We start from the raw sequence: 26,699 nt of genomic DNA on the forward strand, positions 1-26,699 counted from the left end.
TTATTATAAAAAATTACTTTATTAAAGTAAAAATAATACTGACTGATAAATGCAACAACAAACAGTTAAATTACGATAAATAACAGATAACATTTAACAAAATCTAAAATAAATTAATATTAATACTGCCAGTTCATTTCTGTTCAAACTACTTTGACCGACTATAAAAGTCCTCCGAAGGAATTGATGCCCAAGCTGTGCAGGGAGTGTGAGAAGAGCTCTTTCTGTTTCCTCTTGTCACGGGCGAGCGTAGACATGTATACCGAGCGACAGTTGCTGATGTAGTCTCCTCCTCTCGCGTGTAGCGCTGCGTACATCACAGTGGTCGCACCTTCCTCGGGTGTCTGGTAAAAGTAAACAATAGTTGAACAACTCATATAAGTATAAGGCCTATTAATTAAATTAGAAAATCCAAAAATATGGTGCTTGAAGAAATTGAAAAACTTCGATTTTAGCATCATAACTTAATCAACTCAAAGTTACATCCATCATGTTGTTTAATTTTTACTGTAGATTTAAGTAATAAACTCGTGTTTATTTACAAACATTCGGTAATCTGTCGAAAACTGGGTAAATGGTTTTAAATATAGCCCCGTATGCAAAAAAAAAATTGAACATCGTTCAGGAAGTACAGTGAAAATGACTATTCCTAAATTGATTGACAAAATTTGTGATTATGGTTTTTGATTTATAGAAAAATCAAAGTGTACGAACAATTAGTGAGGTCACAGGCATATAACATGATACAGTCTTCTTAAATTACTTACTCTTACTTACTTACTCCTGTGGTCACTCGAAACCCAGATGGTTTTTGACCTCGCCAACAATGTCTCTCCAACTTCCTCTATCTTGAGCCACTTCCAGTGTAGCGCCAATCGTTCTTAAATCCTTCTCCACCTGATCTCTCCATCGCATCCTGGGTCTTCCCAATGGCCTCACTCCCTCTGGTTCCCCTCGCCACATCTTCTTTATCATTTTATCTTCTCCCCCACGGGCAACATGGCCCATCCATCTCATTCTTTTACTCCTGATCAGTGCAATCACATCGGGATCTAGGTATATTTCTCTTAGTTCTCTGTTCTTCCTGATCCGCCATATGTCTCCTTCTTGAACTGGTCCAAAAATTCTTCTTAGTATTTTGTTTTCAAAGGTTATTAACTTTTTTTGGGATTTCTTTGTGAGTGCCCATACTTCTGACCCGTACATCAAAACTGGTAAGATCATGGTTTTGTAAATTCTTAATTTAACTTCCTCATTAATAGTTTGCTTTTGATAAGTTTTGCAAGGCTCCAGTATGTTCTATCTGCTGCTGCTAATCTACATTGGACTTCAACTTCTTCTCTATTGTCACGTGTTATCGTCACTCCTAAATACTTAAATTCCTTTGTAGCCTTGAAATCATGGTTGAGTACTTCTAGCTTTTCTCCTTCCTGTTCCATTCTTCTGCTTATTTTCATGTAGTGCGTCTTGTCTTCGTTTACTTGTAATCCTACTTTTGCAGCCTCAACTAAAAAGGCTTCTACTAGTCTGTTTAAGTCCTTCTTTCTCTCAGCTAGAATGGCTACATCATCTGCAAATGCCAGGATATTGAACTTATCTCCTAATTTTACTCCTTCAGGCATCCCCTTTATCTTTTTTAGTGCTTCTTCCAGAGCAAAGTTGAATAGAATTGGTGATATTCCATCACCTTGCCTCAATCCTGTATTTATATTAAACAAGTTTGTGTACTCCTTTCCCACCTGTACTTTTCCTTTGGAGCTGCTTACACAGAGTCTTGCTAGACTTATCAGTTTATTTGGGATATTAAACCTTTTCAAAATGTTCCATAGACTACTTCTAGAGATACTATTGTATGCTTTTTTAAAGTCTATAAATATTATATACAGATCCTTATTGTATTCATAGTATTTAGAAGTATTCATTAGTATTCATAGTATTCATTAATTAAATTTTATAAAATGACCAGTTGCGAAAAATTCTGGCCAACGTGGGTGCTGCATGTGCTTTTGGTGGAGAATGAAGCAATCATCTGGTTGATTTTGAGGCTAATTTGAAGCATTACTGCCAAGTTTCAAAAAGTGCCTGCATCGATACATAACTGTGGATGGAGCACTGACACATCACTATTTTTCAAAACTGAGAAAGAGTAAAAACAAAAAGATTTTTAATGTTAATGGGCTTTATTAATTTATTTGTGTTCCGATGGCTTAGCCATTTTGCAATGAATAATACAACTGAAAGAAAGAAAATAATAATTAACGTCATTGTATTTGGGCTTGAAAGAAACTGAAGATGAAGGAATTGGACAACAAGATTATGGCCAGTACTATCTACCTACACTGATCACATAGACAAAACATATACACAACTGGAGTGCATTAAATATTGTTATATTGTTGTTTTACTAAAAAAAATAATAAATATAAATCTTAATTTCAAAAATAAAAACCCTTTTATATCAAGTATTTATTTTTGTACTTTTAATTACCAAAAGTTTACAATAAGATTGAAATTCTTACAATGTACATCTAAATTTTCCCAGTGACTATTTTTATTACTAATCTTGTACAAATACGGTTTATAGTGAACTAGGATATATGTCATCACCAAATATATGACTTTTGTTATAACCTTCCAAAATCCTATTCTCTAGATGGTTCAAAATGTTGAATAAAACTTATTAAAATATCTACTCAAAATAATTTAAATAATTGTTAACTGATCCTGATATCTAAGCAATTTCAAAAACATCTTTATTTGATGAAGAGATTTAATAAACTTGTCTCTTGGATAGTAAAGAGTAGATTATATAAGAATTGTACAGAACAATAATTTCTAGTCTGGAAATAGTAACAATATTTTTCCTGGTATGAAAGGTACTGACATACCCCTACATGTCACAACTTACAAATCTCACTAATTGGCAAGTGCTATGTTTACGTAATTCAACTCCTTCCTCTTTACCTAATTTTACCACCTTCAAAACTATATTGAAAATTGAGAGTAAAATTGTTTCTCTCATCATTTTATTATTAGGAAGGCTAGCTGTAGGTTATAATCACTCAGGTTTGTAGGAGCGATGAGCACTGGGAAAGTATTTTTCTGGACAAATAATTTCCTACCACCATAATCTTTCATACACTATGTCCATAGAGAGTACTTGCACCCATGTTAAATTCAAGCTAAAATTAAGTTACTAAAAAACGTCGTTGTTGTTAACGTGTTGCATATAGAATCCTTCTATACAATGGACATGTTTTTCTTTCATATTCTGATTTCTGAGATATTTGCCAACTACGTCCCGAGGGGAAAAGATTTGCTGTTCTAAGCTGAGGTCTTTTGATGCATTATAAATTTGACTTGATAGCTGTCTCGGACATAGAAGCAACATCATAACTACTATGATGTTATAAAAACAATATAAACTGAAAAAACAGAAGCAACCATGATCTTGTGGAAACACTAAACTGTCAGTGACACAAGAGAAGAGACAGCCAACCCTGTTATGAAGAGATGTATTACTTGTAGCATCTCGGTATTACCTGAGTGTACAACTCAGAAACAGCTACATGACAACAATTATTTTATAAATATTCTAATAACTCACTTCAGAAAAATTAAAAAACAAAAGTCCCAGTTCTTTTCTCCTACACACTGACAGAAAACCACAGCACATGTTTCTGACCATGTCCATCAAATTTAATACGCATTCAGGATAACAGTAACACGTTCTGACTTAAATAAGTAGATCAAATGTTTTGTACTGAAGAAACTAATGCACAGTGTGGTATTTCTATTAATGACAAAGATGTTCTGCCACAAAGAGTTATAGCGTTAAAATGCCAAAATACATTTTAAGTTGTCTAAACACTCTGCTAAGAAAATAATTAAAATAAGAAGTCTTAATATTAAATTTGTCTTTTTGTAGTAAAAGTATTTTCTTTCTACGAGTAAACAAAAGTACACCTCTCACTATATATTACCTTACTTGGGACTATATCTACCTTAAAAAGCAGGCCAGGAGCCCATGGCATGACAGTCTTCATGAGGGTGCCGTTGAAGAGGTCGGTGTCTACGATGCCAGGGTGGGCGGCCACCACACTCACTCTAGAGTCGATAGCACGCAACTCACGATGTAACAGCTGTGTGAACATGAGCTGAGCTAGCTTCGACTGGGCATACGCTGCCTGCGTGATGAAGCGTTTTCTATTGGCAAAACATCATCTTATCGTATTTGATATAATACCATAACTCAATAACTTAAGTTCTACATATTTCTTGTATTTATATTTTTCAATTTTTTGTCTGTACAGTTCTTTATTAGCATTTCAAAGAAATTTAATTTATTCTTTACAATGCAAATTTGAATGGGTAATAAATAGGAGTGTTCATGACAATTTGCAGTAGTTTAATGATAGTACATTTTTGCAAGTGTTGTTTTCATTTTCTTGAGTTGCAACATAGCTCCACCAAAGATCACGAATTTCAGATTTTCCATGATTCAGAAGTGCTTGGGAAAGAAAAAAGATGATGATAAGCAGAAAAATGTTCATGATGATACCAGCAGATAATAAATTTAAGGGTCAATCACAAGTTTGTTTACAGTACAGTAACAGATCAACTGAGCATGACAAGCAGGGCAGTAGCATATGGTGCTCTGTTCCCCTCCTCATTTTCTTAAGACAAGAAGCTTAGAAATTGTGTTTAGTTGTAAAAGAACCTTCGTGCGGTTTCTGGAGTGATAGGATATTCTGGATGGGTAAGGTTTGGGGGTATGGGCCGCCTCCTGTCAAGATCCATGAGGAAGGATTTTAGGCATTAATTCCCATTATGTCTCCTTGCAAAGGGGATCCAGCTCTGTACCAGCCTCTCCAGTCAGAGCAGACAGGGATTAGCATGCCCTTATGTCTAGGTTATGTGCCATTATGCCACCAACTCCAAGAGTCATCTCCCGTAGTAGACTAGACCTATCGATCTACCCCTGCACCCAATATCTCGACATTTGCGGTTTGTGATGTGTCGCTCCTGGGCATCCATAGGGTTGCCAATATTAAAATGACAAATCTGTTTTGGCTGTACCCTACTTAGGTACAACTGGAAGGTTTTAGGTACAACAGCCAGAAGTGAATCTTCCTGGAGAATCCACACCCCTAAACAAAGGGTGAGTTGTCGCAAAGTCTGTCAGTCAATAGACAAAGATGTCTGAGCCACCTTATACAACAAGCAACAACGATACAATCTAAACTTTCACACCGGATAAACACAAACTGTACATATGCACGTCAGCAATTCTCAACTGCAGATGTAGGTATACAGCACTTAAAGGGTTAAAAATATTTATGAAAACATTAATATACATTAATGATAGTGAAAAAAATGGTTTAAGCCAGATTTGCTAGCTTACATTCCTGTCTGCTTTAGACATCACTTTTAGTTGTTTGAGAGTTGTTGTTTAAAGAGTACATTCTTAATCATTTAAATATCCTGCTGTTCTGACATTTCCTAAAAACGGACATTTACAAAAGTGCTTTATTTTACAATTAGTTTGGCAGCTACGCTCCAAAACTTGGTTTATCAACTTGAAGTAAATATATTTTAACCATTGAGGTTGATTTTGAAATCTAAAAGCTGAAAGATGACCTTCAAATAAGACCAATCCCAAAATTACTCTCCAAATAATATGTAACTTGATGACAAAGGCTTGTACAGAGTTTGGCAAAAATATGTAATTAATACAACTGTTGTGTTTCATGTGTGTAGTATCAGTATTTAGAGCAGTGGACAACACATTTAGAAAATTTGGAAGTGTTTGAATTGTACCCTGATGACCTCTTTTTTTAAGACCCAATTCGGCTCTTCAGCTACGGAGTTTGTGTAAAAGCAGCAGATTTCAGCTGCAACACACGTATACCTTAGGAGAGGCTTGAGATGGTAATAAAATACCTTTGCCTAATACAGGCAGGTGCCTTCACTTGGAAATCATAGGGTTAACTAGAGTTGTGAAAGACCAGATCCTGTATGTTAGTGAAACGGTAAGAGAGAAATATTTAGCCATGTCCTTAACACTTTGAATTTAATATGTGGAAACTAAGAAAATCACAAAAATTGTCCCTTATAAAGAGATAAGGAACACCAGTATAGGATCTTTCTTGATCACATCAGAGTTCTAATCACATCACTTTTGGTAAGATGTTTCAAGATTCAAGATCATTTATTTGTCTGAATATAAAAATGTACGCAACGGACATCGTCACTATAACGTTATATACTAAAATTAATGCCAACTAGAATTGGTACTATACAATAATATGTGTTTATACATTGCAGCTGCTAAAGTTTGATCACAAACAAAAAATCATAGTTAAAACCACTGGAATTAAAATTAACACTAGGTAATAAAATTAGCAACAACAAAAATAAAAAAACAGCAATCATAATATAAGAAACCAATTAGCAACCATGTAAAGTTCTAGTCAGATTTCAAAATTAACATTAAATCATATTTTAGTAAAAAGTAAAATATATATTCAATGTATGCCTACAAAGTTATGTACTAGAAAATGGTTTTTCTTTTACTGACTGAACAATTTTCCAACAATAATACTTAAAAGATTTATAATTACAAAAAGTGTATTAACATTTGTCATGTCACAGTCCGTTAAACTGCTGAATAACTGTTATTTGCCTACTCCTAAAGTATAAAGTATGGTAACTATAATTATATCAGAGCTTAAAATTCACTCAATGAGTAAAATGCATGTTTGATGAGCCATTTCGAGATCAATTTCTTAAAAGAGTTAGTTCTAACAATGACAGTGGCTCTGGAAGTCTATTATAACATTTTATTTGTAAATACTTATGGCTTTTAATGTACTTTTCCAATGCTTTGTGGTAAGTAAATAAAATGTAGGTTACTTTTATTGGATAGGTTCAAAAGGACTATTGCAGACATTTAACACAATTTAACTATAAACGATGTTCACTAATAATTATGTTAACCCATTTAATTTTCTACTCAGAACACAATTAAATTTTCAACAGATAATTAACTTTAAAAAGAATGTAACGACAGTAAAGGGCTAACTTGAAACAAAAAAATTCATGTTCAAGACAAACATAATGGAAAATGGAACAAAATTATAGTCAACCATGAACAACGAGTTACATTGTATGTGTGAAATGAGAAAGTATTCCAGAAACCCAAAAGTGCTAAGAGAATTAACACAGCCAAGGCGTATTCACCTTGTCTGAGGATTTCCCAGCAAATATCATGAAATATGGGGAAATACATTTAAAAAGAACATTAATACAATTTTATTAATAAATAAAACAGTACGTTATATTACTGGTATTGGCAGTAAGGATTCATGTAAACAAAAATTTCAAGAACTTCATATTATGACAGTCTCTTGTTTAGTTGTGTATAAACTGTTGCTTTTTATGGCTACGTTAAACAACTTAACATATCAAAACATACACCAATATAACACAAAGGCCGCAAACAATACTGTAACCAAAAAACTTACTTCCAAACAATATTCATTAGAAACATTATCTCTTGGACCAAAATTATGGAACACACTGCCAAATAGATTAAGATAACAGCAATTTGGTATTTTTAAAAGACAAATTGGATTTTTCCTTTTGGAACACCCATTTTATGAAGTGGATGAGTTTTTTGGAATTAATAATTAATTAAGCAATTATTGCTTAATATATGATCAAACACTTTAATATATGATTTTTATTTTTCATTTATTGGAGTGTTTGATCATATATTAAGCATTTAGTTTCCAATAAGAAGAAGCTGGTAAAATCTAAGCAATTATTGTCGATCTTAGGACATTCTTTTATCTGTGTTGTAATTAGTTTGTAATTAATTAATTAATTTGTTTAATTACATTTTTATTTATTTAATATATTGCTTCTTTTAAAGATCTGGACGAACTGGAGGATTACATTGCTCTTAACATTGAAGTGTACAATATTGTGTTTTAAATGCTACAATGTATGACAAATTACAATGTAATCTTTACCAGTAATAAATGAGTATCATAATATTACCAAATATATTGTAAGAAAACTATTAGAAGACTACATAATGCAAAATAGGTACGGTAATTTGTTTGTGTGCTAATTTATAATAAACACTTATAAAAATTATGATACACAACAATTTTGAAACATTTTTTTTTCCTAAACAATATATAATTATATGACATACTTTGCTCATAATAACCTTACAATTTATCTAATAAAGAATTCTAATATTTAAAAATACATGTAGGCTTATCATAAAAAAAATATTCAATAAAATTATATTTTTAATTCCTATTACAGACAAGGTGGTGGTACACCATGCTACATCTTAATTATCTTAAAAGGCTTCACTGAGGTTGCGTGCAAAATTTCAAGTCTCTAGCTCATTTCATTCACAAGATGTCCTGCAGACAGACAATCATAAAGGAAATCACGCCTCTCCCAGCAGACAAAAGGAAATTGTGTCAGCCTACAAACAGTGATAAGCTTTAATGAAACTTAGCTAAATCCCACGCTTGTCAATGTAAAAATGAAGTTTCATGCAAAGTTTAATGTCTAAAGTAGAAACCTTTCTCAAAATATCTAGTCAAATGATGCATTTACATTTTAGTTCTCTCTACTAGAAGTTTTGTTTAATATCAGTGTTTAAATAATAAAACACTACACACTTTTCTTTTACTTTATTATAGACACCAAGATTATGTTGTATGTTTTGGGGTGGTTAGCCTACAGTTGTTAATGTCACACATGCTTAAATTCAGTTTGTTTACAAATTTATTTATTCTGTAATCCTCTTGCTGCCATCATGGTCACCAATAAGACAAATGTTAAACTGTTCGCTAACACTCAGCCAATTAAATCGTTACTCCTCTATTAGTATTATTATTTAAATATATTATATTCCTTTCCTTAAGAATATCGACATACAAGAATATTCATACTTTAGTCATGATTTACTGAGATAAAAATGAGCATGTAAAATTATCTTTAAAAAATCGTATTGTTATATTTTGCCTAATTAAAATTAATTGAGCTTTACAGCAATTAAGTATTCAACAAGGACAGAAATTAGTTTGAAATCTGTAAAATTAGGTTGATTTGATTTCTCAGAATTGACACTTCTTTGTTTAAAATTCATTATTAGATGATGGATAATTTAAAGCATAACAGGATTTTGAACATATGCCATCACTGTTTCAGAAATATATCTATACATTTTATTTTGAGGACTGGCTAGAGTATTGACTCTTCTTCAGTCACAAATCTAAACGCATAAGATTAGGCAAAAACTAAAGTTAAAAACCAGTCAGTGATGAACTTGCTTTAGTCAGAGTTGATAACAGAAGAAGTTGTACATAAAAACTAAACAAAAACACACACCAGACAAAATTTAAAAAAATTGTATGATTTTCGTATTTTTGATTAATTATAAAATATTAACCAAGGAGGGGGAATAATAAAACAGAGAATTTTCACTATTACCTTAAAGCCCAATAATTTTTTCATCATAAGCCTCTCTATATTCAAAACCACCACTATCTACATTTTTACAAAATTACATTGCATCATCATTTACTTCTCTTTCCTATTACAATGAAAGATTATCATCAACTGCTATATTTTTCTAGACACGAACAAGTTCAAAACTTAACACATTAAAACATGTGGCGAATAAGTATTACTACCATACCGGCTGTCCTAAAGTCGGTACATGACTAGAGTCGTAGTGATTGTGAAAATAGGCCATTTGAAATTACTTTTTTGCTCACACGCGTAATTTTAATATCCCAGTACGGTTCTTACTAAAGTAAGAAACATAAATTTATGTGTCCTAATGAAACGTGTCTATAATTGAAAAAAATTACAGATACGTTTTGCCTATTACCTATGAGACTTGAATGATGTTTTAAATTTCTTATTTACTAACATTAACCTTAAAAAATGACTTAAATAAAACAACTATTAAACTGTTTCCAAATATAAAGTCTTCTGAAAAAAAAAAAAAAAAAAAAAAAAAAAAAAAAAAAAAAAAAAAAAAAAAAACGGATAGATGGAAGAAAGACAGGTGGTACCGTTCATTAGCTTCACAACCGGTTCAGCAATTAAGCGAGCCCACCAGTGCTGGACCTAACGAGTCTGAATATGTAGGCAATTTCAACATAAACGTAATAAAGCTGACTCGACTTGACTTGTGCTAAATGAAACCAATTAGAGGGAAGAGACGTCGGCCTGGTGATTGGCAGTGACGATCAGGAGACTAGGTCCTTGAACCACAATTTGTCAATCGTAACTGCCATTGTCACATTTCCTGCCACCGCTGTGCTCTTGATTGCTTTTCTAATTGAGCGTGGGAATGTTGTTCTTTGTTACAAACCGACTTCTTTCTGCTATTGTTGTGGAACAGTTGCTGTTAGGAAAAGTTTCAAGTCTGTTCAAACGAACTTGGTAGCTGTTTCTAAGCAAATAAACTGGTGAAATTCTGTGAATGTAATAGGTGAATTATTTCCTCTAGTAGAGTTAATTCGGTTAGAATAGATTACAATGATATGGACCTAGAATACAATGAGGGATGATATGGACTTATCTTAACCCATTGGCATATCTATTTATAATAACACTATTTTTTTCAGGTTTTAATTAAAGTGCAGAGTTTTACGTATGATTGTTTTATGCCTACTTGTGTTTTTTTTCTGAATCACTGGTAGTCAAGCCTCATATTTATGTAATTTAAAGTAAAAGTTTGACAATACCTTATATTTATATTTGTGTACAAAGCAAAACTATATCATTCTAAAGTAACCTTATTTTTTAAATGTTCCAATACAGTTAATTTTACCTTATGGCCATAGAAACTTAATTCCCTACAAGGAAACATTTCTTGATTGGTCCAAATTTATCTTTTTAGCTTTGCACAACATAAAAATGTCAGTGGAGTGGATTTTTTTCTCCTAAGCATAACTAAACTGTTGTTACATGTAAATAAGTAACTACTATATATACAGAGTTTAATATTTTTCTGTTATTATATATAAACTATGTCTTGTAACAGAAATTCCCTTAATAATTTATGTATATAAAATTTTACTCCAAAAATTATAAAATTAAAAAGTTTATAACAAAATGTAGACCATTCAAAACATTAAAAACTACACAAGTGTAATTTTACAGTTACAAAACAACTACTAAAAATAAATATAATAAAATAATATTATTTCATAATGGTAATATTTAAAAATGAGCAGAAAATGTGGAAATACACAATGCAGACATTAAAACTATGAATTTTTAAACAATAATATATCAAACAATAGACTTAATAAAAATAGTTTAAACAACAGAGTGTGGTGGTGTCAAGAGCAATAAGGTGATTCATGAATATGAAAATTGTATTGTGAATCAGAATTTGTTCATCAAATTTAAAAAATATTTCAGTTGAAGAACAAATATTTTCTTTATTTCTCTTCATCACTGCCTTAAAAACAGGGTTATACTTCTAGCAAACATCTAGGCACTTATTGAATTGTTTTTATATTATAGATATTTTACCTTTTATACAGACACCCTGTCTAATGTCTTTTTCTAAAGGTTATTTCAATTACAACTAATGCTCCAAATGTAACATGTCATACATCATCTTATTCAAAAGAATAAAGAAAACTATTTTGAATTTTTACTTTTACAGTATTGTACTTTTATGACGCTAAAAAACTATGTAACAAACATATTTACAAAAATGAAAATTCTATTCACAGTTTCCTGATATACCAAACTAGCAGTGTATAAAAGGAAAATTTAAATATATACATTCTATTACAAAATGTTACGCTGATTTCATGAATGGTGTAAATGACTCCAAAATACATGTATATAATTTTATGTAAAAATGTTAAAACACGTTTCAATTGCATTTTATACCTAACTTTTGAAATATATAAAAATAAATCAAAATTTAATAATCTATATATTATATAAAAATGAATGTGTGTGTTTGTCCTTTATAGAATCATGAACTATTTGACCGATCATTATGCAAATTTGTATGTATGTGTAATTTTACAGGGAGAAGGTTTATATGTTATGCCCATTGATTTAACACGCCACCAGGCAGTGATGCTGAAGATAAAAGTTTTAGAAGTGCCTGCACATTATAAACTGCAATTACGAGACAGTTACGTATATTAAATAGCCAAACACTAATTGAAGGCGCTAAGTTATTATGTATATTTGTCTAGTCTTTGTCTTTGTAGTTTTATATAAAATTTTGATAGTAAAGAAACAATATTATGGTTAGTTGTTTCAAGTTTCCATTCATAATTATTTAATGTAAATAAGTATTATAAACTATTATCCAATTCATATAATAAAAATTTACATAATACCAATCAAGAGCAAATTGTTAGAGTATCAATGACAAAAATTGATTAACATATTACTTAGTATGACATTAGTATAACATGTCAATTAAAAAAGTCTATATAGATAAATATAGCCAAAAGCCTTTCTCCAAAGCGTTGTAAAAGTAAACCAAATAAGTTTTCTTACCTGACTAAGTTTTTTACACATATACTCAAGTTTTTATTTTTCTTATCCTTTATTATACTCTTCAAATCTGTTCCTCCTTCATCTTAGTTTTTAATCCTTCAATTAGTTTTAGTTACAAATTAGTACGTCTATAACAAAAAGTTTAACACAAGAGTTGTATGCTTTCAGCTGATCAAAGTAGAAACTGTTATATAGCCTGTAAAGTATAACGCATTACAATTAAAAAAAATACTTACCTCATGTTGATATCACTGAAATCAATTGGGAAGGATGCATGGTGAGCACACGAGGAGATGTTGACAATCCTGGGATTGTTGGAGGGGGACTGGTGAAGCCAGGCCAGCAGCAGGTGCGAGAGCAGGAAGTGACCTAGGTAGTTGACGGCCCACTGGGATTCGAACCCATCCACTGTTTCACTGTATGGCGGGAACATGATGCCAGCTATAAAGAGAGGCAAACATTTTTAGGGTAATGCAACCGGTGAGGTAAACGTAATTTGGACAAACATTTTCAGAGTAATGCAACTGGTAAGATAAACGTAGTTTGGAGACAAACACTTTCAGAGTGATACAACCGGTGAGGTAAACTTAATTTGGAGACAAACACTTTCGGAGTAATGCAACCGGTGAGGTAAACGTAATTTGGAGACAAACACTTTCGGAGTAATGCAACCGGTGAGGTAAACGTAATTTGTACAAATATTTTCAGAGTAATGCAACTGGTGAGATAAACATAATTTGGAGACAAACACTTTCAGAGTAATGCAAACGGTGAAGTAAACGTAATTTGGAAACAGAACATGACGGCTCACTGGGATTCGAACCCACCACCACCTAACTGTATGGCGGGAACATGATGCTAGTTATAAAGGGAGGCAAACACTTTCAGTGTAATGCAACTGTAATTTGGAAACAGAACATGATGGCCCATTGGGATTCAAACCCACCACCGTCTCACTGTATATCAGATTTGTTTCCCATTTAAATTTGAAAGTGGGAAGAAAGAGTGGGGAGATTCTTTTGCTTTGTGGACCATAATCAAATCCATTATATTGGATTTATATTCTTAAACTTGTTATTTCTAAGTAGTAAACTATATAATATACATATAGAAAGTTATCGTCGTTCGGACCTCTCATTTTGTAATCAACTTAGCCTAATCTAGTTGAAGAAGTATTCTCATTGACTCAACAATTTTTACACTTATGTCACAGTAAAACACTACCATTGTTGATCAGAAGATCCAGACGAGGCCGAGAGTGAAGGACGGCCGTGGCGAATGCTCTCACAGAGTCCAGACAAGCCATGTCCAGTGGCAGTATGGAAGTGGAACCGGAGGTGATACCTTGTGCCCTCAGCCCTCGCACCATCTCTGTGCCCTTGCTTACGTCTCGACAACCTGCAACACAGAACATTTTACACCATCCTTCATCAGATTATCTGGGTAACAAAATAACAGTTAAATCAGTGTAAAATTAGTTATAACTATTATTATATTATACAGTACTCAAGGTATTGCATTATTTGGACCTAAATTTACAATTTTCACTAACTTTCATAGTACTTAAAAACACTTTATATGTGGGATACTATTGGTTTAGATCCACTGACATACAGTTTAAGAATGTTCAAACATTTGAAATATGAAAATAAAATAAGTTATAAAAAAGTGTAAGGATATTTATATTTAGCGTTCAATCATTTAGTAATCTACTTTTCTTAAAGACATGAGATATCAGGATTTGAGCCATAATCAGCTTTGGTATAACTTATACATAGTGACCATGTTTTTTCCTTCTTCATTGTCCATTGCACCCATTACGACAATGGACAACGACTACTGAACATAGCTTGTCTAACTGATTTAGTTTTGCACTCTTAATACAAAAATAACGTCTGCCAAAGCTACATTATCAATATTAATATTAATTAAATAAAAATGAATTTCTAAATGTGTTGCTAAGTGGTAATCTCAAAAAAGCCTGGATCACTCTGCTAATTAGTTATTTAAGTACTCGTTAATGTCCAAAGAAGGTTTACATGAAGAATATGATCAGAAAGCTTCCTGGAATAGTTTAGAATTCAGAAAAATAGTTATATTATTCGCTTAATAATAAAAATTTAACTGATACTAAACAGCTGTGATGATTTGCTTACATCAGTAGTGTAATGCAGATAACAAATACAAAGTTACATCTAACTTTTATTCTGGATTGCGCCAGTGACGAATTTTGAAACGTACGAGGTCCAATCAAAAAGTATCCGACCTCGTCGTGTATCGCGGCTTCTGCTGCGAATAATGAGATAAGATTTGTTGCGACAATAGTTCCTACTATGATAAGGAAAGGTACAAAGTCTTATCTTGATCCCCCGACTGGTTCGCCGGAGACGGGTCAGTATGTACTGATAAGTCAAGTGCGCGTATCGGTTTTCTCTAACTGTGAAGATGACGGAAAAAGTGGAACAACGTTATTGCATTAAATTTTGCGTGAAACTCGGAGAAAAACAAAGTGAGACCATTCGGAAAATTCAGCTAGCATTTGAAAATGAGGCAATGAGTGTTAAGAAGATTAAAGAGTGGTATAACCGTTTCAAAAGTGGTCGAACCTTGGCAGAAAGTGACACGCGTTCGGGCCGACCAAAAACAAGTCGAACTCCGGAAATCACCGAGAAAGCTAAAGTTTTGATCTGTGAAAATCGTCGAATGACTGTGGAGGAAGTAAGTACTGAGTTAGATGTCAGTTTCGGATCAGCTGAAGCAATTTTAACGGATGACTTGGGATTGCGCCGGGTAGCCGCAAAATTTGTGCCAAAATTGCTGACAGACGAGCAGAAGCAACGGCGATTGGATGTTGCCGAGGACATGCTGCAATGTTGTGAGGATGATGCGGACTTTTTGACATCGATAATAACTGGAGACGAAAGTTGGGTCTATGGATATGACCTTGAGACCAAATTTCAGTCATCACAATGGCAGTCTCCCCAGGATCCTCGGCCAAAAAAAGCAAGGCAAGTTCGAAGCAATGTCAAAGTGATGCTTACTGTTTTTTTCGACCACCGTGGAGTTATGCACCATGAATATGCCCCTGAGGGTCAAACTGTGAATGCACAGTACTATTTAAGTGTCCAACGTCGTCTCCGAGATGCGATTCGCCGCAAAAGACCTGACTTGTGGGCGTCTCAAAATTGGCGGCTACACCACGACAATGCGCCAGCTCATTCTTCCCAGCTCATTCAAACTTTTTTGGCGAAACACGGCACTCCGCAAGTTCCTCAGCCTCCGTACTCTCCAGATATGGCTCCATGCGATTTTTGGCTCTTCCCCGCCTCAAAAAACCATTGTAAGGCACCAGATTTGAAAGTCGAGAAGCAATTATGAAACAACGGCTGATCTCATGGCGATGCCGAAAAGTGATTTTCAAGACTGCTTCCAGAAGTGGAAACGTCGCTGGAATCGTTATGTTGCTTCTCAGGGTGCTTATTTTGAAGAAAATTAACGCCAGCTTTTTTCAGGTAACTTCAGTTTTACGTTGCACCAAAAGGTAGGATACTTTTTGATTGGACCTTGTATAATGCTTTGAAAATACTATTTATACACTGTTATAGAACCTGCCATAATGAACAGTGCTGTGTGAATGTTTGCACATAAGGTAATCATACTGGGTGGCTTCCTTGACATAGTGATATGGCATTTTTACAGTGGCTTAAATAAAAACAAAGGAATGAAAACCTATACAGGGTGGCACAAAAGTCACTGGACAGTTGGTTAAAAGAAGAAAAAAATAACAACAAGATGTAGTACAATAGCTTTTGTCCGTGATGTTGGTATTATGCCTTTTTAAGTTGGCAATACAATGCAATGAAACACACAACAATGGAACTAGTGAGTTCATCTGTGTTCGTGTTTAAAGCTGTAGTCCCGGAATTATTATTTTTCGAATAGAATTTTTGTTAAACATTAGTCATAATGTTAACGAAAGAAGAAAGGATTTTCGTGTTAAAAACATTTTATAAAAGTGGTGCAACTGCAGTTGTTAATGAATGGGGAATACACTTTAGATCAAAACCACCGTCTAGACAAACAGTGTACAACATACGAGATCAATTTGAACAACATGGATCTGTTATGGATGCACCAAGGTCTGGCCGCCCAACAATAGTCTCAACTGATAACAATTTATTGCGGGTATGTTTAGCTGTAACCAAAAGTCCTCAAAAATCGACCAGACGATTAGCATCTGAGCTGGATTTATCACAAAGGTCAGTGCAAAGAATGTTACACAAACAGAAGTATAAATCTTACATTCCATGTTTATTACATGGGTTACTTGAAGATGATCCAGATCGACGACTTCAGTTTTGTGGATTGATGCTTAACCAACACAAACATGATCCTAACCTTTTTAATAAAATTATTTGGTCTGATGAGGCCAATTTTAAGTTAAGCGGAAAAGTTAACAGACATAACTGTACTTATTGGTATACTGACAATCAAAGTCTTTGTTAGAGCAACAGCTGAATCAACCTGGTGTGAGTGTTTGGGGGGCAATATCATCATTTGGCGTACTTGGACCATATTTTTTGAAGGAACAGTGACAGGAGATAAATATTTGGATATGCTTCAGAATTACGTGGTACCAGGACTCATGATGTTTGCAGAAAACTTTCAAGAACTTTACTTTCAACACGATGGTGCTCCACCACATTACGCCACTGCCGTTCGCGATTATTTAAACGAACGTTTCCAAAGAAAATTTATTGGTCAAAGGGCAGATATTGACATGCCCCCACGTTCACCAGATATCACACCAATGGATTTTTTCCTATGGGGAGTAGTCAAGGACTCTGTTTATTCTCGAAAGCCTCATACTATTGACGAACTGAAAGACTACATACATGACGCATTTTATGATTTGGACAATGATCCCACACTATGCCGTAGAGTATGTAACAGTATTCCAGAAAGACTTCAAAGATGTATTAATGAAGACGGAAAACAATTTGAATATAAAAAATAATTGTAAGTATTGTTTGTAATAAAAAATAATTTCAAATAAATCTAGTCTTGTTTTAACCAACTGTCCAGTGACTTTTGCGTCACCCTGTATATCTCAACAAACCATTCTTTCCCACACTATAGGCCTAGTTTGAAAAAAGTCTATCACAAAAAACCTATTTTAAGCAATTAACAAGGAAAACTCAACTATGGCATTGAAAATATCTTGGACCAAAATCAGATTACATGAGTTGGAAGTAGATGCTTTTTAACCAAAGTATGTTTCCAAGACCTAATTGTATGTATATATTTTTTGCTCAGCACAATACGGCAACTGTTTCTAGGTAAATACATTAAACTGGAAGTGAATTTAAACATCTAGAAGTAGACACGTCGTCCCAGAAGTTGGCTTCTCAGTCCTACGTGTTTACATATATTTTCTTGATTGGGACAAGGAAAACTCTACTATGACACTGGAAATATCTTAAACCGGAAGTATATGAGGAGGGCTAGAAGTAAGTACTTTTGCACCAAAATATGTTTCAAAGACCCATGCATATATACATTTTTTTGATCGGGCAACAAGGCAAACTCAACTGTGGCATAGTAAGTATAATAAGTTAACTCAAACTAGAAATGCACCAATGTGAAACTTGATATGAGAATCAGTCACCTAACCTATGATTCCCTTAACCAAGAACACTGAAATAAATACCTGATGTATGCGTACTTACATTTTTAAATTATCATAGTGCTCCATCATATTAGATTGTAAGTACTTTTACTACGTAGGCTAAGGACTTTGATTTTTAAAATTGCATGCGAAGCAACGAACAACAGCTAGTTATTTATATTTTTATCCTTTAAAGAACTTAATGTGTACTAAACAAATTGTCATCTTTCCTTCTTACTATTTGTGTGGTAATATATTGAACCGCGTATGTTTAGCTCAACCCTAGTCTCCATCTTCAGAAACAACCTCTTTGTCACGTTTTGACCTCAGACATATAGAGTACAAAAATCTCTGTCTGTTTACCCAGCAGTCAGCCAGTGTTATCTACATGAAATGAAGCAATTCAATGACCTCAACATTCACATTTAATCAACCCTTCCCACCATAGCTATGTTATGTATCACAAATTGTGTACCTCACACTTCTTATCTTATCGAGCATTTTTACTATGTAATAATTCATTAGACTAAATTGGAATCTTCTTATCAGAGTATCAGTACCATCATAGCTGTTATTGAAATATTAGTGCCTATTGTGGAGCTAAACGAAATATGAAAATAAGTTTATATTCTTTTGAGTTGAGACACTGTATTTTTATTTTGCATATAAAACTATTAAATCTAGATTTAAGAAGATAAAACCACAGTTTAAATTACATACTACTTCGTACTTTAATGAGAAAGGAGGAAATAACCCATTAAACAGACAAGCCACTAATAATCATTGTAAGCGTTCAACAATTGCATTTACATCACAATTATTAAAAAAGTTGGAGCTCAAATAATGCCATTCAAATTGGAGTCAGAGTGACGTACATGGTTACGCAATTATTGCAGAGTTGAGACTCCAAAGACAACAGGAGCTTACGCGTGGCCTGCTAAGCTGTGAGTCCTTCTAAGCTCTGCAAGACATCACTCAATGCCAAAGGATTAATACTAATTTGGGTACTTTGGTATTATCCGGAAGCCAGTATTTTTGGAAGTTTTTCTTACTGGAGACCTAAAAAACTACATTATTATAAATAACAGACTTTATTTAACTAACTGTGAAAATTACATGTCATTATGACAATCAGTTCTTGTTTTATGTCTCTCAAAAGAAAGTGATGTCGGCGATATGGAGGTCCTTATCTACTTGTTATTACACAATATAATAATGGCCTCTGGAAAATACCGAAGTACTCTAGTTTGATTTAACACTTTCACTGCCAACAATGTCATTTGATGTCGCGCATGGAATTCTTTAGACTGCCGATGTCTTTTGATGGCACCGACTTGCATAAAAATGCATTTAAGCGTATTTAGACTTCGGCATTGGTAGTCATTCGCTATTTCCATCTTTTTATTTCTTACTCTATGGTTTATGATCTATGAAATGTTGTTTGCAGTCACCTGGAATATCGGATAAAAGTGGTTTGTTTACAAACTCATAGTTGTGTAGCGGCGGCCGTTTGTTGTCGTTCTGCTAATTTTGTTGTCTGCAATGTTATGATAGGATGATACAGGATGATACAGATTATTACAATCTTGATATTACAACCAATGGACTTGTTGACATTGTTTTTGTACTCCAAAAACAAATATCAGCATAATAGTAATAAAAACTTTTGTTCTTGTATTTTATAAATAATTGGTTTATTACACAAATTTAGTTTTTTCTTCAGCTTCTGATGATGACCCTAGAAAAAGTGGGTTAGACCCCCACACCAAAAAAAATGTAAACACAAGTGGATTTCAATTGTAAATATTTGTAGCTATAGTGACAGTAATTAAAATACTGAACACAGCAAATAATAATGAGAAATATGTTTATGTTATAGACTAGTACATGGTGATGTTTTTTGGAACTTTTTATTTTTTACAAAAAAATATGCTTTTAAGATATAAAACAAGACTTTCTGTTTTAAAATATTTATGCATGAGCATTTATGTAGAAATAGGAAGAACTCAGCCTTAAAAAAATGAAAGTTACATGATTTTTTTATAATTGGTTAAAAAATTATACTTATTTAAAAAAATCATTAAAATGGGCAGCAGTGTAAGAAAGTTGTCAAAATTAGGAGGCAGCAGTGAATGTGTTAATTCCTCTTATACAAATTCGATTAAGTAATAAAATGATCAATGACCCAATAAAGATATTACCTATGATGACATGCATATCGCACAGAAGTAACTTTTTCACGACTTCAGCTCCAATGCCTCTGGCGCCACCCGTGATGACTGCCACCTCATCTGTGCGATTCTGCAACTCTGAAAAATTAAACAAATAGCCTATATTTTTCAATATTGATACAGGAAATCTTTAGAACACAACTTGCACAGACGTTTCTAAGCCAATTGAACACAAATTACTAAAATTTATTTAAGTTTTAATAACTATAAGATGTTCAACATCTTCATATAAGTACAATTCGAAGATAAGATATTGGCGTCAATCATTCTCACTGTAACACATATCAAAAACAACTTTAGAGCACAGGAGACTGTAGCAGTGTGCGTCCACCGCAGTCAATGTGTTAAACTACGATATATCTCTAAACTATATTATATGTAGTTAACATCTTCACTGCGGCACAAGTCATGTACCGACTTTAGAGCACAGGAGATTGTAGCAGTGTGCGTCCACCGCAGTCAATGTGTTAAACTACGATATATCTCTAAACTATATTATATGTAGTTAACACCTTCACTGCAACACAAGTCTTGTACCGACTTTAGAGCACAGGAGATTGTATCAGTATGAGTCCACTGCAGTCTACTTGTTAAACTACGATACATCTCTAGCTATATTATATCTTTTTAATATTATTACTACAACACGTGTCATGTACCGACTTTAGTGCAGCAGGGGCAGTATCAGTGTGAGACCACCGCAGTCAATGTGGTAAACATGCCTGTTGTGAAGCTCATTTCTTACAGTTTTCACCTGTCCTAAACCTTTTACAACCAATTACACACTGGAGTACATGGCAATGCTTTATCCCACACCTATAATTCCATCTAAAATATTTCAATCGAGCTTGCTCTTTTCAGACTTCCGATATAATTTCAGCAATATACCGTCAACATAGCTGTTCTGATGGGACTGCATCAATTCACTTCAACATTATCTTTAACCCTCTTAGTCATAGAAGCCGCTCTAGCGACATTCATTCGTTTAATATGAATGATAAATGTCGATGCGTCGACGTTCAAACATGCCTTCGCAATCGTCATTGCTGCTCGGCTATCTTCGGTTAAATTCGGCCGTTATTTACTGCATTGTGTACAGAAACGTCTTCTGTTTCCTCTAGATCTGTCTCCAGATGAATTGTTAAAAAAAATAAACAAATAGCTGGTATTTGTTATGAGGTTGTTTGTGTTTTACTCGCAGTCCTATGAGTTGTGTCGGCGTGTTTACCGGTGTTATTTTATTTATTCCGATTGTAATACGTTCGAAATGGCGGATGATTTACGTTAAGATATTAGAAATGTTTTAGAAGAACAAATGAGTGATATGAGTGACAGTGATATCAGTGCACACAATTTTCCCGATGATTATAATTCAAATCCTGGTGCAGGCCATTCCCTCCAACGCTTACCAGGAAGACAAGAGCGGCTATGTATTGTATGTGGCCACAGAAAAAAGGGAAAGATCACGATTCTAGTGTCCAGGATGCAATTCTGGTGTTCATAGAGAGTCCATAAATTGGATCATTTTTGGAGACCAAAGTATCAAGGGAGGAAGAGAAAGCATGATAGTAGTAGTGCCTCGGAGTGAATGCAAGGGTTTCTTCCATGTACTGTACATAGTGTATAATATTTCCATCATAACAGTTTTTTTCCAGTAAAATATTGTGCTAAAACTGTATATATTATTTATCTTCATGAAATTTAGATAAAATTGGCTATCTTAAAATCTTTGTTTAGTGGGTTTTATATTATGTGGTTTTTGTGGTAAAATGATTTTTTTTTTTTACAGTTTTTTAATTTTTGAGCAAGTTTTAAGGGATATGTAGGGGAGAGGGGGGCACTTGTGGACAGGGGCAGAAGTGGACAGTTTGAATTTCCCGCTTTGTAGGTGCAGAATTTAGTTCACAGTTTTACCACAGGATGGTACTAGTGTATTGTCTCTACGAAGGAAGTTTGAAGCTCATACACACACTCTGAGACAGGTGAGAAATTTTTTAGTTTTTTTATAGTCTAAAGTAAAATTTTAGCACTGTGTTTGAAGGCAAATATTTTTTTGTGTTTATGTTTTTATTTAACAAAAGCATATTAGGGTGAATCTCCACTATTTTAGCAATAATTTGATTTATGTATTGTGTACCTAAACCTAACCTAAAACTAAGATTGGGAGGGAAATATAATAAAATGTCACTTGGGGCACTTGTGGACATTAAAAATGGGGCACATGTGGACATGTCCACAAGTGCCCCAACACTCCAATTTGTACGTGTATTTTTAGCAAATATGTTGTTTAAACAGTTCCTACATTTTATAATCTATTGGAATTATATTTAATGTAATAAAGTCCCATTTAGAATAGCAGGTTAGGGGCCTACCGAAATTTAAGTAGGTCTATTAGAAACGAGTTGCGTTTTTATTTGCGTAAAACCCATGGTGTTTATAGGAATGAATCAAAGGGAAAAAATATTAAAATTTTTTATTTACAGGCCTAACCACTGATGTCAGTTTATATATTACAGGTAGAATGGTGAGAACCTACACACCTAAGACAGACCGAGCTTCGATACCTGAAGATGCCATCCAACGAGCTCTTCAGGATCTCCTTAATGGAAACTGCTCTTTTCGAAAGGCAGCTGCTGATCATGGAGTGTCCAAGTCGCTGCTGCATAAGCGGTTTAAAAAGTTAAAAGAGGAAAATAAATTAGAAGAAAATGAAGTACCAATCGTGGATCTCCCGTCAGTGCCGTTTAGAAGAGGTACTTCAAAGTACAGCTCCATGCAGGTCTTCAGCAATGAAGAAGAAGATATGTTAGAAGACTACTTGATTCAATCTAGTAAATTGCAATATGGATTGACTTACAGACAAGTAAGAGATTTTGCATATTCATATGTCCTTAAAGTCAGCAGTAAAATGCCCAAAACATGGGAAGAAAATAAAACTGCTGGCATTGATTGGATGAAAGGATACATGCGTCGCCATCCTAGACTAACACTACGGAAACCAGAAAATACCAGCCTTGCAAGAAACATGAATTTTAACAAACAAAATGTAGATGCTTTTTTTGATAACCTGTATAAAGTAACTCAACAGTATAAATTTTCTGATGAGAGAATAATAAACATTGATGAATCAGGTATTACGACCGTATTGCAGGCACCAAAAGTTGTTGCTCCAGCTGGAGTAAAACAAGTTGGACAGACAGTATCAGCTGAACGAGGTGAACTTGTAACCATCTGTGCTATTGTAAATGCATTGGGCAATACTATACCCCCAGCCTATGTTTTCCCAAGAGTTTTTTTTAAAGATGCTTTTATTGCAGGTGCCCCTAATGGTAGCATTGGTTTTGCAACAAAGTCGGGATGGATGACACAGGATGTGTTTTTGCAAATTATGAAACATATTCAAAAACACACTTGTGCATCAAAGGAAAATCCTATCTTGGTGCTTCTCGACAACCATGAAAGCCACGTCAGCATTGAACTGATAAATTTCTGTCGTGACAATGGAATTGTGTTGCTCACGTTTCCGCCTCATACAAGCCATAGGCTTCAACCTCTGGATGTAGGTGTATTTTCATCCTTCAAGAACACCTGCAAGGCAGAATTTAATCATTGGATATCACAGAACCCAGGAAAGACGATTTCAATCTATCATGTTGCAGGTTTGTCTGCTAAAGCCTATGATAACGCTTTCACGAGGACGAACATATTGTCTGGGTTTAAAAAAACCGGTATCGTGCCATACAACAAGATGATTTTTAATGAAGATGACTATGCACCATCTAAAGTGACTGAGCAACCTTTGCCTCAGACCTTTTTAACTGAAAAAGAAGGTTGTGGGGCTACCCAAAATAATGATGAAATAGAAAATCCTTTTGATAACGACGGTGAATTTGGGCCAATTGCAGGGCCTTCTGAAATAGTTTCAAGACCAATGTGTGACGTTAGCTTAGCACAGCTCAACTCTCCTACAATATTCAACAAAACAACAAACAAAATACTGACACCTGAAGAAGTTAGGCCTTATCCTAAATCTCAACCAAGAAAGGAAAGCTGCAGAGGTAGGAAAAAAGGCAAAACATGCATATTGACAGATACGCCGGAAAAAAATAGAATTGAAGAAGAAACTAAGAAAAGGAAGATAAAAAAAGAAGCTAAGCTTTTACCTAGTCAGAAGAGTTGTAAGAGAAAACTTAGTTTGGAGAAAATTAAGCAAGGGATTTGTAAGAAACTTAAGTTTACCAAGAAGTTTTCAGATAAAACATCCGACTCAGAAGAATCTCAGGATTTGATAGATTTTGGTGAAGGACTGAGCCCTCTTGTTTTAAGTGAAGAAAGTGGAAACGAAGAAGAGTATGAGGAAATTAATAATGATGGAAGCAATATTAACCTTAACGATTTTGTTTTAGTTAAGTTGAGTGGGAAAAAAAGCGTTAAGCACTATGTTGCTCAAATAAGTGAAAAACATGGACTCACCGAATTCACAGTAAATTTTTTCAGAAAAAAAGATTTGTTTGATTCTTTTAAGTTTGTGAAGCCTGATGTTACAGATGAGAGTATTGTGGACATAACTGACTTAGTTTTTAAACTTGCTCAGCCCAAAGTTGTAGGGGGTACTGAAAGAGCTGTTAGCACTTTTATCTTTAAATTTGATTTCAATGAATATAACATGGGATAGGCCTTTATTTTTGGCTAATAACTTAACGTTTTTAAAGAAAGCATTTAGTTTAAAGGAGAAATATAAGAATTTATTGCAAATTTAGCTTAGGCCTATTGTTTTTCAAAAGATTGTAAACATAACATGAGTAAAGACTTGTAATATTTTACGTAATTTTGTTCTTACTGTGTGAAACATTTAAAAATAATGACTTCACTAATTAAAAGTGTATTTGATATGTTAAGTTATATCAGGGAACAATGTAGTTTTAAAAATATACTCATTTAAAAATTATTTGTGCTTTTTAATTCTATTTTTCCATGTGTCCACATGTGCCCCGTAAAAATATTGGTACGTCCACATCTGCCCCGCATTGGGGCAGTGTGCATTAGTTTACTAAAAATTTTATTATAAAAAAACTATTTGATTAGTACTCTTGAAATGCAGTTTATTTAATCAGTAATAAGCTAATGAATCTATAACAAAATATATTACTAAAAAATAAATGTTAGAAAAAAATACAAAAAATAAAATCTTGAAATTGTCCACAAGTGCCCCCCTCTCCCCTACAAAGGAAAGTGGTTTTATTTACTCACTAGAAGGGTTAAGAAAATCCTTCCTGCATGGTTAATTAAAAATGAATATTAAAAAAGTGTTATGATCTAATATCAAATATTTGATTTTAACTTTCCCTTGTAAATATTTAACAAATTGTTTTGGCCTTTCGTCACATTTATTTACATGATATTGCTATTCTATTCACATTTAAGGCAGTTTAGATAATCATAAATATGATTCAATTGTAGTGGTGGCCTCTTACTATACTACAGCCACATTTTTTATTTGAAAAATCGTCAGAATATGTAAAGTGTGAAATATTCAGTTGGACTAACTGCTCTTGGGAGCCCTACTTATTGTTAGAAAACGATATTCAATTAAGACAAAGTTATCTACAATTATGCATTTTCAATACTGACTAAGGCAACGTTAACTATTGTATAATAGGCCTATGGTCAGTTTGTATTAAAATCATATGTTTCGATTACAACAAAAAGCAATTACGTAGTTTTTGAAGTCAAACAACTTATATTTTTAAGTAGGTTAAAGGTTATAAAGAATGTAAAACATTTAAACTTTAGTAAATATTTCGTAATAGACTTACCACACTTATTATACCTCCGATAAAAGAAATCTTCAATTATACCAACAGTTCCTAACATATAGTAATATATTGTATATTTCAATGATTTTAGGAGATGTAACATTTTGAATCAATGTTTACAAAACTAGATTAGAAAGCGGCGAAAGCGGTATAAAAAACGCTACACACAACAAACAATCACGTTGCGTTTGAAGTGTCAATTGGCAGTTCCACCAACGTTAGGTCCGCTAAAAGACATATTTAATGTATACATTTTACTAAAACTGTATAAACATTAATGAGATTTTTAAAAGTGATCAACGTTTTTATTCTAAATAAGTTGTATGATGAAATGTTAATCAATTTTGAACAGACAACTTTTTAAGACCGGTAGTAAATCATTCAAAATACAGTAATGTTTAT

General features: G+C 33.5%; 1 protein-coding gene across 1 annotated transcript; it reads right to left on the reverse strand.

Moving 5' to 3' along the window:
• On the reverse strand, positions 1-26,473 carry LOC124357897 (retinol dehydrogenase 12). Its single transcript, XM_046810010.1, has 6 exons — positions 26,298-26,473; positions 20,452-20,559; positions 13,807-13,980; positions 12,819-13,023; positions 4,005-4,206; positions 1-344 (listed from the first exon to the last, which is right to left on the reverse strand). Exons 1-6 carry the CDS (start codon positions 26,398-26,400, stop codon positions 162-164), a joined length of 975 nt encoding a protein of 324 aa, XP_046665966.1. The 5' UTR covers positions 26,401-26,473; the 3' UTR covers positions 1-161.
• Positions 26,474-26,699: the final 226 nt, after the last annotated feature.

The sequence above is a fragment of the Homalodisca vitripennis genome, chromosome 3 (assembly GCF_021130785.1).
Source record: "Homalodisca vitripennis isolate AUS2020 chromosome 3, UT_GWSS_2.1, whole genome shotgun sequence".
Classification (NCBI taxonomy): Eukaryota; Metazoa; Arthropoda; class Insecta; order Hemiptera; family Cicadellidae; genus Homalodisca; species Homalodisca vitripennis.